This window comes from Lampris incognitus, chromosome 7 (assembly GCF_029633865.1).
Source record: "Lampris incognitus isolate fLamInc1 chromosome 7, fLamInc1.hap2, whole genome shotgun sequence".
Classification (NCBI taxonomy): domain Eukaryota; kingdom Metazoa; phylum Chordata; class Actinopteri; order Lampriformes; family Lampridae; genus Lampris; species Lampris incognitus.
In genome coordinates, this window is record NC_079217.1 from 62,209,220 (window position 1) to 62,221,414 (window position 12,195).

Below are 12,195 nucleotides of genomic sequence, written 5' to 3' on the forward strand. Positions count from 1 at the left end.
TTCTCGAAAGTTGGACAATGGAGTCAGGGAGATGTTCGCTGACTTGAAACCAGATAATGGAAGAACTGCTGGTTTGCATTTGATTTTTTTCTTTTCTTTTTTTGTTTTTACTTTTCAAAAGTTTTCTTCAAATATGCTGGACATTTGGGTGGAAACAAAGATAATATGTGTTTGTTACTATGTAAGTAGGTTTCCTCAGCGTAACCTAAAGTTGTGCTGCGTTTGGGGGGAAAATTGAAAACTTCTGACGATGACCTCATCTCTGATCCTCCTCCAGCCTAGCCGACACAACAAATCTCCCTCGCACAACGGCCCCTCCAGCAGCTCCACCCAAGGTTCCTCCAGCTCCAAGCCCCCCATCAGCCACTCCCACCACACCTCCCACCCGGCCCTGGGCCCCGAGGCCAGCCAGCACCCCCACACCCCTCACCCCAACGTCCCAGCCCCACGGCCCCCTGGCCCTGTGGCCCCAGGCTCTGGGCCGGCACCTCCCCCGGCCCGCTCCCCGCAGAGGGAGCCCCAGAGGGTGTCCCATGAGCAGTTCCGTGCGGCGCTGCAGATGGTGGTGGACCCCGGCGACCCCCGCACCTACCTGGACCACTACATCAAGATCGGGGAGGGCTCCACGGGAATAGTGTGTATCGCCACGGTGAAGACCACCGGCAAACTGGTGGCTGTGAAGAAGATGGACCTGAGGAAGCAGCAGCGCAGAGAGCTACTCTTCAACGAGGTATGACGTCTAATGTGACAGAGGCCTTTGGGTGGGCGCTGCTATCTGAAAAGCCTCAAGGTGCAAATGCACCATTTGCGATAGTTGACGCAGGTGATGAACTAAAAACATCTGCTAAACTGGCCCATTTGTGCCTGCAATGCTGTTTAATGTTCTAACGTACATTAAAATGATCCAACTCACATACGCTGTTGGCTTGTTCAGTAGTCCACTTAACACATGCTCAAAGACCAGTTAAACTATAGAATGACTGTAATTTGTCCAAATTTCTGAACAGAGGTATAATATTAGCTTGATTACCCACTTGTCTCAAGCAAAGACACCTCAACATGACACGGCTTTTTTATGGACACAAGATTCTGGTCCAGTTAACGCACGCAAATAACGATTCTGGAGGCTGCGACCTTCGGGCAAAGTGAGGCTCCCTCTATACCGCGGTAGCTGAATTCTGTGATTATACCCTGTCTGACTGCCTCCGTTCACACTGACTTACAGGTGGTGATCATGCGGGACTATCACCATGACAACGTGGTGGAGATGTACAACAGCTACCTGGTGGGAGACGAGCTCTGGGTTGTGATGGAGTTCCTGGAGGGAGGGGCGCTCACTGACATTGTGACACATACCAGGTGAGTGATTGACACCACCCCGTGCTCCTCAAAATGACTGGTGTCTGCTATTACTAACTATTGCTATTTGGGGGGGGGGGGCGTGGTTAATTGATCATTGTCAAGGCAAGTCCAATATATTTATTTTATGTTCTTATTACAGTGCCAGTTAGTTACAAAGTGTTTTACAGAGCTGCAAAGGAGGAAAACAAATGTAAATAGATACAATAGCAGCATCAGGACATAAACTGGTGGTGGACGGACGGACAAGATTACAGCCGACTGACTTCCTAATGATTTCAACATTTTTGGACTTTGAGCTTCCAGGGATTTGGACCGGAAGTCTTTTTCTAATTGTATCCTGTTTATATTTTCTATATAATTTGTTTTTGTAAATGTCACCATCACTTTGCTTCCACAAGGAGGCGGTATTTCCTGGTGTGTTCATTGCTGCACTTCAGGCGTTGATGTGAAAAAGACAAATCGAGCCTTGTTAAACTTGGACACCAGAGTTTTTTGTTTGGTTATAGTTTGTTTCACAGGCGACCCACTGGTTCCTAAAATGTGAGCTCTTTTCCACAGTTGTTCTGAGTCCATTGGGGTGCTTGTCAGGAAGACTGGACGTCAAACCTGTTCATTTAAAGCAGCGGTTCTCAGCTTCGGTCATGAGAACTCAGATTTAAACCAGTTAAAGTAGTGCAGTTTTCAAAATGAGAAAATATCAAGTTAAAAAAAAGTGATCAAAACGGATATTTGTCTAATGTGTCTTTTCTTTACCCTTCCTGCTCTCTGTCTGTCCCCCTGTCCATCCCTCCCAGGATGAATGAGGAGCAGATTGCCACCGTATGTCTGTCTGTCCTCAAGGCCTTGTCCGTCCTGCACACCCAGGGAGTGATCCACAGAGACATCAAGAGCGACTCCATCCTTCTCACCCATGATGGGAGGGTACGTGACACACGTCGCTAAGGAGGACCCATTGGGTCGTGCCGTCTCTTTATTAGACAAGCGGTGACTGTACAGTCCTTCAGATCGTCTTTGTTTAACACTGACGCCTATTGTGAAAAATCTGGACCCGGAGCTCATCCTTTTGAATGGGGACTTCCAGAGGTAGAGCAAAGAGGGCAGGTTGATAAGGGCTTGTGGGTAAGCTGGTTCTGTCCCTTGAAATACCCAGAAAGACATCAACAAGATTTTATCGTGACGTGGGCAGTAACGGGGCCCGTGTAAAGAAGCAAAGAGAGGCGAGACACGTACACATCTTGGCAGGTTGAAAGCCAAGTGAGCAGCATTGTTCTGGATTCTCTGCAGAGGCTGGATTGTGTTACTCTACCTAATGAGATGATCAGAGCCTGGTCCAGGAGCTTCAGGCTGCTCGTCTCTCATGCGCTTCATCGCTAGCTAAATTCTGTCCGACCTTGTGGGGACGAAGTGTGTGTTGTGCATTGCCACCAGCAGTTTTTCTACTGAAACGAGCAGAATTGTGCCAGCGGGCGGCAGTTAATTTCTCTCTTATGTCTAATTTCAGAAAGTGAGCACAGCAGCGAGTGGTGTCTCCAGCCGGGTATCACGAGATTTTGTATCATAGTCACGAAATTGGATCTATGAAATCGTGCCAGGGGACACAATGTCACTGACATTTTCTTGTCCGGCACCACGAAGTTGTATCCAAAGCATTCCTATGGCAGTTTCGTAAGGGTAAACTGAATTTGGCTCTTGATAGTGCACAAAACACAAAACTACGGCGGTTAGGGTAGTTTTTGTGTTTTCAAATATGTGTAAGTGACCGGCATTCTCCCGGAAGGCCAGAGCCAGCATCTTGATAACGTGACTCGCGCAAGAAAAACTTGGCCCATAGGCAAGGCTCGGCGTTTTCGGGTTTTTATTTTTCAAAGCCATCCAGCATGCCGAATTTCGCCACAAGAGGACACTGTTACACAACCTCACACGAACAGGAACAACTTTTGGCTCCGTGGAAACAAAATCCGGGTGAAAATCAGTTTAAAACTCTGGGTATTTTTCGGTGGAAATCGGTAAAAACCGAAAACGCAGAGCATTGCATTGGATGCAACTTCGTGGTGCCGGACAAGAACATGCCAGTGACGTCGTGTCCCCCGGCACGGTTTCATAGATTACATTTCATGACTGTGACCCGAAATCTGGTGATGCCAGGCTGGGTGTCTCTCACACAGATACAGTTACCAATGAAAATGCAGTGTTTTTGGAAGAGGATAACCCACAGATTCTTTCACATTCATAGGATATGTACATTTTAAATGCACTTCATTAACAGATTATACTGGCCTGTTGACTAAAACTTTAGTGTCAAGGCAGATGATGACAGACGGCTTCCTGTAAGCTGGCCGGCATGCTTCTCTTCTGCAGAAAATGGAACTATTAAAATATATGGGCTGCAAAAGAGAGAAGGAAGTGATACTTGGCGGGCTCTGTTGTCACACACACACACACACAGAGTAGTGCACACATTATTTGAGAATGCGGTCAGCATTGAAAGGGTGGCTGCAGTTCTAGTCAGTGTTGTTGTAATGGTTTTGGTTTGTGCATAAGACACTGACCTAAATTCGCTGCTGTACTGTACTGAAAGCTCTTCAGAAGTGAACTTTCAGCCGTGTCATGACACGCTGCCAACCACCGCAGAAAAACACAGGGGGCCGTCAGTGGGGGTGCAGCCAAAGCAGCGAGGGAGGTTCATGAATTCACCGTGGACCGTGGAAAGCGAATCTCCGGTCTTGGGTGCAAACGCCTCCTGCTGACCAGTTCACCGTCGGCCTCTCTTGCTGTTTCGGATCCAAATCACTGACGATGTCGAACCTGACGAAGTGTCCGCCAGTGTGTATCATACATTTTAAAGTACGGTTCCAGTGTGCTTATTTGGAAGTATAGTATTGAACCATATTAAGTGTTATCGAGGCCTGGCTGTGGTTTTTTTGCAGTGCATGTTATTTTACACCCACGTGCATTCAAAGTAAAAGAAAGAAACGGGGTGCTAAACCTCAGCCTCCACTTTTGAGATGTTCGCTGACGTCTGTTTTTTTTTGTGGCTGGGGAGCTGCCCCAGCTGGGCTCGCCGCAGCAGGCTCAGGCGTAGCGGTGCAGCGAGCCCCAGTTCCTACTTCTTTATGTCTCCTTTACCGCCGTAGGGCAGAGACAGCATCTGCAAACATGTCCTCAGGTTCCTTCTCGCTCCGTGTAATGAGCTCGACACACTCGTGCTGACCTCCTGGTCATTCCCCTGCCCCTGTCAAGATGTTCTGCTACTGCTACTACTACGGCTGGCTACCACCAACTACTGCTGCTACTTCTGCTACTGCTACTACTACTACTGATACTACTACTACTACTACTACTACTACTACTATTAACTACTACTGCTACTACTAACTACTACTGCTACTACTACGGCTGGCTACTACTAACTACTGCTGCTACTTCTGCTACTGCTACTACTACTACTGATACTACTACTACTACTACTACTACTGCTACTACTAACTACTGCTACTACTACTACTACTACATCTAGTTCTACTACTACTGCTGCTGCTACTACTGCTACTACTACTACTGCTATGCTACTACTACTACTGCTACTACTACTGCTGCTGCTACTACTAGTAACTACTACTACTGCTGCTACTACTGCTACTACTACCACTACTGCTACTACTACTGCTGCTGCTACTACTACTGCGGCTGCTGCTACTACTACTACTATGCTACTACTTTCAGCTGCTCCTGTTAGGGGTCGTCACAGCGGATCATCCGTTTCCAGTTCTTCAAGTCCAAAGATGCTCAACTGTTAGCTACTAAAGCTGTAGTTCTCCTTTAATAGTGTTGTATTTATCGGTTAGCTGCTAAAGCTGTAGTTTTCCTTTAATAGTGTTGTATTTATCTGTTAGCTACTAAAGCTGTAGTGTATTTAACTGTTAGCTACTAAAGCTGTAGTGTATTTATCTGTTAGCTACTGAAGCTATAGTGTATTTATCTGTTAGCTACTAAAGCTGTAGTTCTCCTTTAATGTGTTGTATCTATCTGTTAGCTACTAAAGCTATAGTGTATTTATCTGTTAGCTACTGAAGCTATAGTGTATTTATCTGTTAGCTACTAAAGCTGTAGTTCTCCTTCAATGTGTTGTATGTATCTGTTAGCTACTAAAGCTATAGTGTATTTATCTGTTAGCTACTAAAGCTGTAGTTCTCCTTTAATACGATGTATTTATCTGTTAGCTGCTAAAGCTGTAGTTCTCCTTTAATAGTGTTGTATTTATCTGTTAGCTACTAAAGCTATAGTGTATTTATCTGTTAGCTACTAAAGCTATAGTGTATTTAACTGTTAGCTACTAAAGCTAGTGTATTTATCTGTTAGCTACTAAAGCTGTAGTTCTCCTTTAATAGTGTTGTATTTATCGGTTAGCTGCTAAAGCTGTAGTTCTCCTTTAATAGTGTTGTATTTATCTGTTAGCTACTAAAGCTGTAGTGTATTTAACTGTTAGCTACTAAAGCTGTAGTGTATTTATCTGTTAGCTACTAAAGCTGTAGTTCTCCTTTAATGTGTTGTATCTATCTGTTAGCTACTAAAGCTATAGTGTATTTATCTGTTAGCTACTGAAGCTATAGTGTATTTATCTGTTAGCTACTAAAGCTGTAGTTCTCCTTCAATGTGTTGTATGTATCTGTTAGCTACTAAAGCTATAGTGTATTTATCTGTTAGCTACTAAAGCTGTAGTTCTCCTTTAATACGATGTATTTATCTGTTAGCTGCTAAAGCTGTAGTTCTCCTTTAATAGTGTTGTATTTATCTGTTAGCTACTAAAGCTATAGTGTATTTATCTGTTAGCTACTAAAGCTATAGTGTATTTAACTGTTAGCTACTAAAGCTAGTGTATTTATCTGTTAGCTAGTAAAGCTGTAGTTCTCCTTTAATATGATGTATTTATCTGTTAGCTGCTAAAGCTGTAGTTCTCCTTTAATAGTGTTGTATTTATCTGTTAGCTACTAAAGCTTTAGTTCTCCTTTAATAGTGTTGTATTTATCTGTTAGCTACTAAAGCTTTAGTTCTCCTTTAATAGTGTTGTATTTATCTGTTAGCTACTAAAGCTATAGTGTATTTATCTGTTAGCTACTAAAGCTGTAGTTCTCCTTTAATAGTGTTGTATTTATCTGTTAGCTACTAAAGCTATAGTGTATTTATCTGTTAGCTACTAAAGCTATAGTTCTCCTTTAATAGTGTTGTATTTATCTGTTAGCTGCTAAAGCTGTAGTTCTCCTTTAATAGTGTTGTATTTATCTGTTAGCTACTAAAGCTATAGTGTATTTATCTGTTAGCTACTAAAGCTGTAGTTCTCCTTTAATAGTGTTGTATTTATCTGTTAGCTACTAAAGCTGTAGTTCTCCTTTAATGTGTTGTATCTATCTGTTAGCTGCTAAAGCTGTAGTTCTCCTTTAATAGTGTTGTATTTATCTGTTAGCTACTAAAGCTATAGTTCTCCTTCAATATGATGTATTTATCTGTTAGCTACTAAAGCTGTCGTTCTCCTTTAATGTGTTGTATTTATTTGTTAGCTGCTAAAGCTATAGTTCTCCTTTAATGTGTTGCATTTATTTGTTAGCTGCTAAAGCTGTAGTTCTCCTTTAATAGTGTTGTATTTATCTGTTAGCTACTGAAGCTATAGTGTATTTATCTGTTAGCTGCTAAAGCTATAGTTCTCCTTTAATGTGTTGCATTTATTTGTTAGCTGCTAAAGCTGTAGTTCTCCTTTAATAGTGTTGTATTTATCTGTTAGCTACTAAAGCTGTAGTTCTCCTTTAATGTGTTGTATTTATCTGTTAGCTACTAAAGCTGTAGTGTATTTATCTGTTAGCTACTAAAGCTGTAGTTCTCCTTTAATATGATGTATTTATCTGTTAGCTGCTAAAGCTGTAGTTCTCCTTTAATAGTGTTGTATTTATCTGTTAGCTGCTAAAGCTGTAGTTCTCCTTTAATATGATGTATTTATCTGTTAGCTACTAAAGCTATAGTTCTCCTTTAATAGTGTTGCATTTATCTGTTAGCTACTAAAGCTGTAGTGTATTTATCTGTTAGCTGCTAAAGCTGTAGTTCTCCTTTAATATGATGTATTTATCTGTTAGCTGCTAAAGCTGTAGTTCTCCTTTAATAGTGTTGCATTTATTTGTTAGCTGCTAAAGCTGTAGTTCTCCTTTAATAGTGTTGTATTTATCTGTTAGCTACTAAAGCTGTAGTGTATTTATCTGTTAGCTACTAAAGCTATAGTTCTCCTTTAATATGATGTATTTATCTGTTAGCTGCTAAAGCTGTAGTTCTCCTTTAATAGTGTTGTATTTATCTGTTAGCTACTAAAGCTATAGTGTATTTATCTGTTAGCTACTAAAGCTGTAGTTCTCCTTTAGTGTTGTATTCATCTGTTAGCTACTAAAGCTGTAGTTCTCCTTTAATAGTGTTGTATTCATCTGTTAGCTACTAAAGCTGTAATTCTCCTTTAATATGATGTATTTATCTGTTAGCTGCTAAAGCTGTAGTTCTCCTTTAATAGTGTTGTATTTATCTGTTAGCTACAAAAGCTGTAGTTCTCCTTTAATATGATGTATTAATCTGTTAGCTACTAAAGCTGTAGTTCTCCTTTAATATGATGTATTAATCTGTTTGCTACTAAAGCTGTAGTTCTCCTTTAATATGATGTATTAATCTGTTAGCTACTAAAGCTGTAGTTCTCCTTTAATGTGATGTATTAATCTGTTAGCTACTAAAGCTGTAGTTCTCCTTTAATGTGTTGTATTTATCACAGATATTTTCATGGTTGTATTCAGTAACAACGTTATTTCGCTGCATGCACACCTCAGCAGCTCGACCATCACAGCAGCAGTTTGCATCAACAGTGAAACGTGGCGATATGGCTGATATGCCGGTGCTGTCCGGTGTTGAACTGGGAAATGAAACTCGGTTGTTGTGACCCCAGGACTCCAGGAATGTTTTGTTTGTGTGTCATTAAAAGTGGGAGAATGGCTTCTTTGCTAGTTAATTCATTTTCAGAGGCATTAGACTTTAAAACGGAGGCACATGGTCTGGGCTACCATTTGTTTGTTGTCTGTGGTTTTGGTCTTGGTTCAGTCAAGCCTATGTTATTTCGTGGCAATTGAGTGGGTTTCTCGTACGTACATGTTCTAGTGTGTGTGTGTGTGTGGGTGGGTGGGTGGGGGGGTGGAGGGCTCATGCTTTTGACTTGGTGAGGAGAAAAGTGTTTGAGACGTGTACCAATCCATTGACGTCAGTGGGTTTGAATTTCCTGAGCAACCTACAAAGTGGTGCTGGACTAGATCTCTGAAAGTCACAAAACTGTTCTCTTTGAGTTTCGGGGTTTGGCACCAGTTCCCCGGTGCAGCAGGTGAACATTATAGCGTTGACATGAAGGTCAAGTTTATGTTTGTGTTGGGGGTTTTTCAGGTGAATATTACGACAACCTCAGCTTTGCAGCTCAGCCAGATGACGACACATTATTGTGCTGAATTATGAGCACAGCGGCATCTTTTTTAAACGGAGATGTGAGCAGACCATGCTACAGTCTCACCTCCTGTGACCTCTCCATGCCTTCGCTGCACTTTCAATTTTGATCACTCGAGGAGCTGAGCTTTGTGATGCGAGACCTAAAAAAACCCAAAATGTATTTCTTTGATCAACTATCGGAATCGGAATACGTTATTCGTCCCCCGAGCGGAAATTGGAGGTCCCTAGGAGGTCACTTGAGACTTTGGTGCTGAAGGTCCAGTCAGTGAAATTAATGAATTGAAACAGTCTCGACCAATTTAGTCTCCCCTTGCACTTGTTCTGTAAAGCCCCACTCCTCCATGAACGATGATGGCCCAGAAATGACACAACCTGCGTTAATAACGTCTCAAATGTCGCAAGCTAGCAAGCACAGAAGCCCCGGGTCAAGTGAGGAGGTTATAAAACACTGTACGACTGTTATAACTTATCACACTTGTATTCCATGACAGTGCTTCCCACCTGTCCAACAGTAGCATGGCGTACTCTACCAGTTTTTATACCTTTAAAGTTGCAAAGTCTGATGGGGCATCTGGGTGGCATGGCGGTCTATTCCGTTGTCTACCAACACGGGGATCGCCGGTTCGAATCCCCGTGTTACCTCCAGCTTGGTCGGGCGTCCCTACAGACACAGTTGGCCGTGTCTGCGGGTGTTGTGACTTCTCTTGTGCTCGATCCAATACACCACAGCGGGTATGTGTCCTGGTCGCTGCAGTAGCGCCTCCTCTGGTCGGTCGGGGTGCCTGTTCGAGGGTGAGGGGGAACTGGGGGGAATATAAAGTGGTTTTTCTGAAGTTCAGTGAGATGAGCATGTAAGGAGGACCCGTAGTTTTGTGGGGGGGACATGGGCTCCTTAAGGGCGGTGCGCCCTCTACTGGTGTGTTGACCAAAATAACGATTCCGGGTGCAGAACGCAGGTTTTGAAAGCCCGAACTCTCGACACCTGACAAAGCTATCACTTTTTAACTGGTAGAGAATAGATTGACAACTCTTCCCAAGTCTCCAATATGTTATGGTCATTTTTTGCTATGATTAAGTGATATTTTACTGACAGTACCTTTGCGTTACTTTAGTTTTAGGCCATTTCTGTCGTAAGACTACTAACAATCACCCTGTCATTTACACTTCCCTATTCTTCTCTCCCCCGCCCCCCCCCCCCCCTTTCGCTGTTCTTCCAGGTGAAGCTGTCAGACTTTGGTTTCTGTGCCCAGGTGTCAAAGGAAGTACAGAGAAGGAAGTCTCTGGTTGGCACGCCTTACTGGATGGCACCAGAACTCATATCCAGACTGCCCTATGGACCAGAGGTTAAACATATACATACATACAGCCAGAATAAATACATTGTTTTGATGGAATGAAAAATCAAAAAAGGTGTCCAGTATTAAATATGATCTGTATATTCACAGTACTTGACCTCTCAGGAAAGCCAGGCTGGCTCTTGACCCATACATTCACCCCTTTTAGTGGCTGTACAAAAGATGCTACCGTCAACTGACGTAGATGAGATTCGGGTGTATTCTGTACCCTCAGGACATAAAAAGAAGTTCTTTTCAAACTGAGACAGAAATGAACTATGACCCCTGCTTCCTTCTGTCCAGGTGGATATTTGGTCTCTGGGTGTCATGGTGATAGAGATGGTGGACGGGGAGCCGCCATACTTCAACGAGCCGCCGCTGAAAGCCATGAAGATGATCCGAGACAACCTGCCTCCCAAGCTCAAGAACCTGCACAAGGTATGGCAGCAGTGAACGCCGGTGGCCGGCGTGGTTTACAGCGGCCTGTGCGCGCCATATTTCAGAGACTCCCTCTGCTTTTTACTGTCGTATACCCGTCGCGTCGTGTCCAACGCCAGCTGTAGCGCTGTCTCCGTGGTACCGTTTTCCCGACGTTAGACGACTGGACAGTCGCACAAGCGGTTTTCAGCCATTGCCGAGTGACCAGCGAACTCGTCGTCATGTGTTTATTCACGTGAACTAGTTGCCAGATGTGGGTGCTGAAGCTGTGGTAGGTGCTTTATTTCAAAATCCCAACGTAGCAGTATTGATGGTGTCGAGTTCAAAACGCCAGTTTATTTTCAACAGGAGGTCCGATGGGGTTGTTTTTAACAAAATGTATCAGATTTTCCACACATGTAACAGCGATAAAATAAAAGCACTTGTAATTTACAATGTGTTATTAAGTTGCAATAAGAGAAAGGAAAAAAAACATAAATATTGACAAATAATTTAAAAATAAATGACTAAAATAAGATAGAAATAGCGTAAATGTTGTCAGTTTCCACAGGTCTCGGTACATTGATGAGTTATTGTCTCTAACATGGTTATATAGCGTCATTACGCTGCAGTCTTCCTGACATGGCCGTAACTCAGGAATAACTGGGAAGGTCGGTTTTCTGCATATGTGAAGGAAGGGGCCCCATACTTTTCCAAACTTCTTGAAAGAGCCGTTCATCATACATCTGATTTTTCTTTTCTAGCTGTACACGATCGAAAATATCCTTGGTCCATAATGTGTGAGAAAGGGGGCGTCGGTGATTTCCATTTTATCAGTATCGGACGTCCAGCCAGTAAGGTGACAGACTATAAGATGTAACGGTGTCGTGATGATCCCGAATAGCGCTGTGATCGCGTTAGGGTCGCTGTGCGTCCCGGTTACCTTTGACAGCCAAGTAAAAATCTCTGTTCAGTAATTGTATGGGGATCGCCACGACCAGAACATATAATGAATTCATTTGGATGTTTCTCTTCTGCTCTCTCCCCCAGGTCTCCCCTGTCCTCAAGGGCTTCCTGGACAGAATGTTGGTCCGAGACCCCGCACAGCGGGCCTCGGCCAGCGAGCTCCTCAAACATCCCTTCCTGACCAAAGCAGGTCCACCCTCCTGTATCGTCCCTCTGATGAGACAAAACCGAATGAGATGAAGCACCGCGGGGGGGGTGGGTGGGTGGGGTGGGGGTTAGGGCAGCGGGAGGGGGGGGGGGCGCAACACGGCCGACACGACACGAGGGCCTCTGGACACTAGAAGGCAGCGTGTGCGGGTTCAGATAGAACAGAATACTCCTGCACCCGTGGCGGTTCGGCCCGGAGGTTGAACCCACTGTAGGATAGGGGGGGTGGGGGTGGGGCGGGTGAGTTCCTCTGTATGGGGTAAACCGGAGGAAACTAGTGTCAAACTAGCGAGAGCTCCCGAAGCACTTGGCTGTGTAGGAGTATTCTTTGCATCTATGTGAATCACTGAATCTTGAATTTGTTGTCTAGATGAGGGGCGATAGGGCAGTGTGCATG

The 12,195-nt window shown here is 43.8% G+C and overlaps 1 protein-coding gene across 2 annotated transcripts in view; it reads left to right on the top strand.

Annotated features, from left to right (window-relative positions):
- Positions 1-11,831, top strand: part of pak4 (p21 protein (Cdc42/Rac)-activated kinase 4) — a 42,204-nt gene extending 30,373 nt beyond the window's left edge. For both annotated transcript variants that reach the window (XM_056283423.1, XM_056283425.1), the window contains exons 6-11: positions 278-730; positions 1,226-1,359; positions 2,157-2,283; positions 10,092-10,217; positions 10,512-10,646; positions 11,676-11,831. In XM_056283423.1, coding sequence (XP_056139398.1) covers positions 278-730; positions 1,226-1,359; positions 2,157-2,283; positions 10,092-10,217; positions 10,512-10,646; positions 11,676-11,831 — 1,131 coding nt within the window. The remainder of the gene's footprint in view (positions 1-277; positions 731-1,225; positions 1,360-2,156; positions 2,284-10,091; positions 10,218-10,511; positions 10,647-11,675) is intronic.
- The last annotated feature ends 364 nt before the right edge of the window (positions 11,832-12,195 follow it).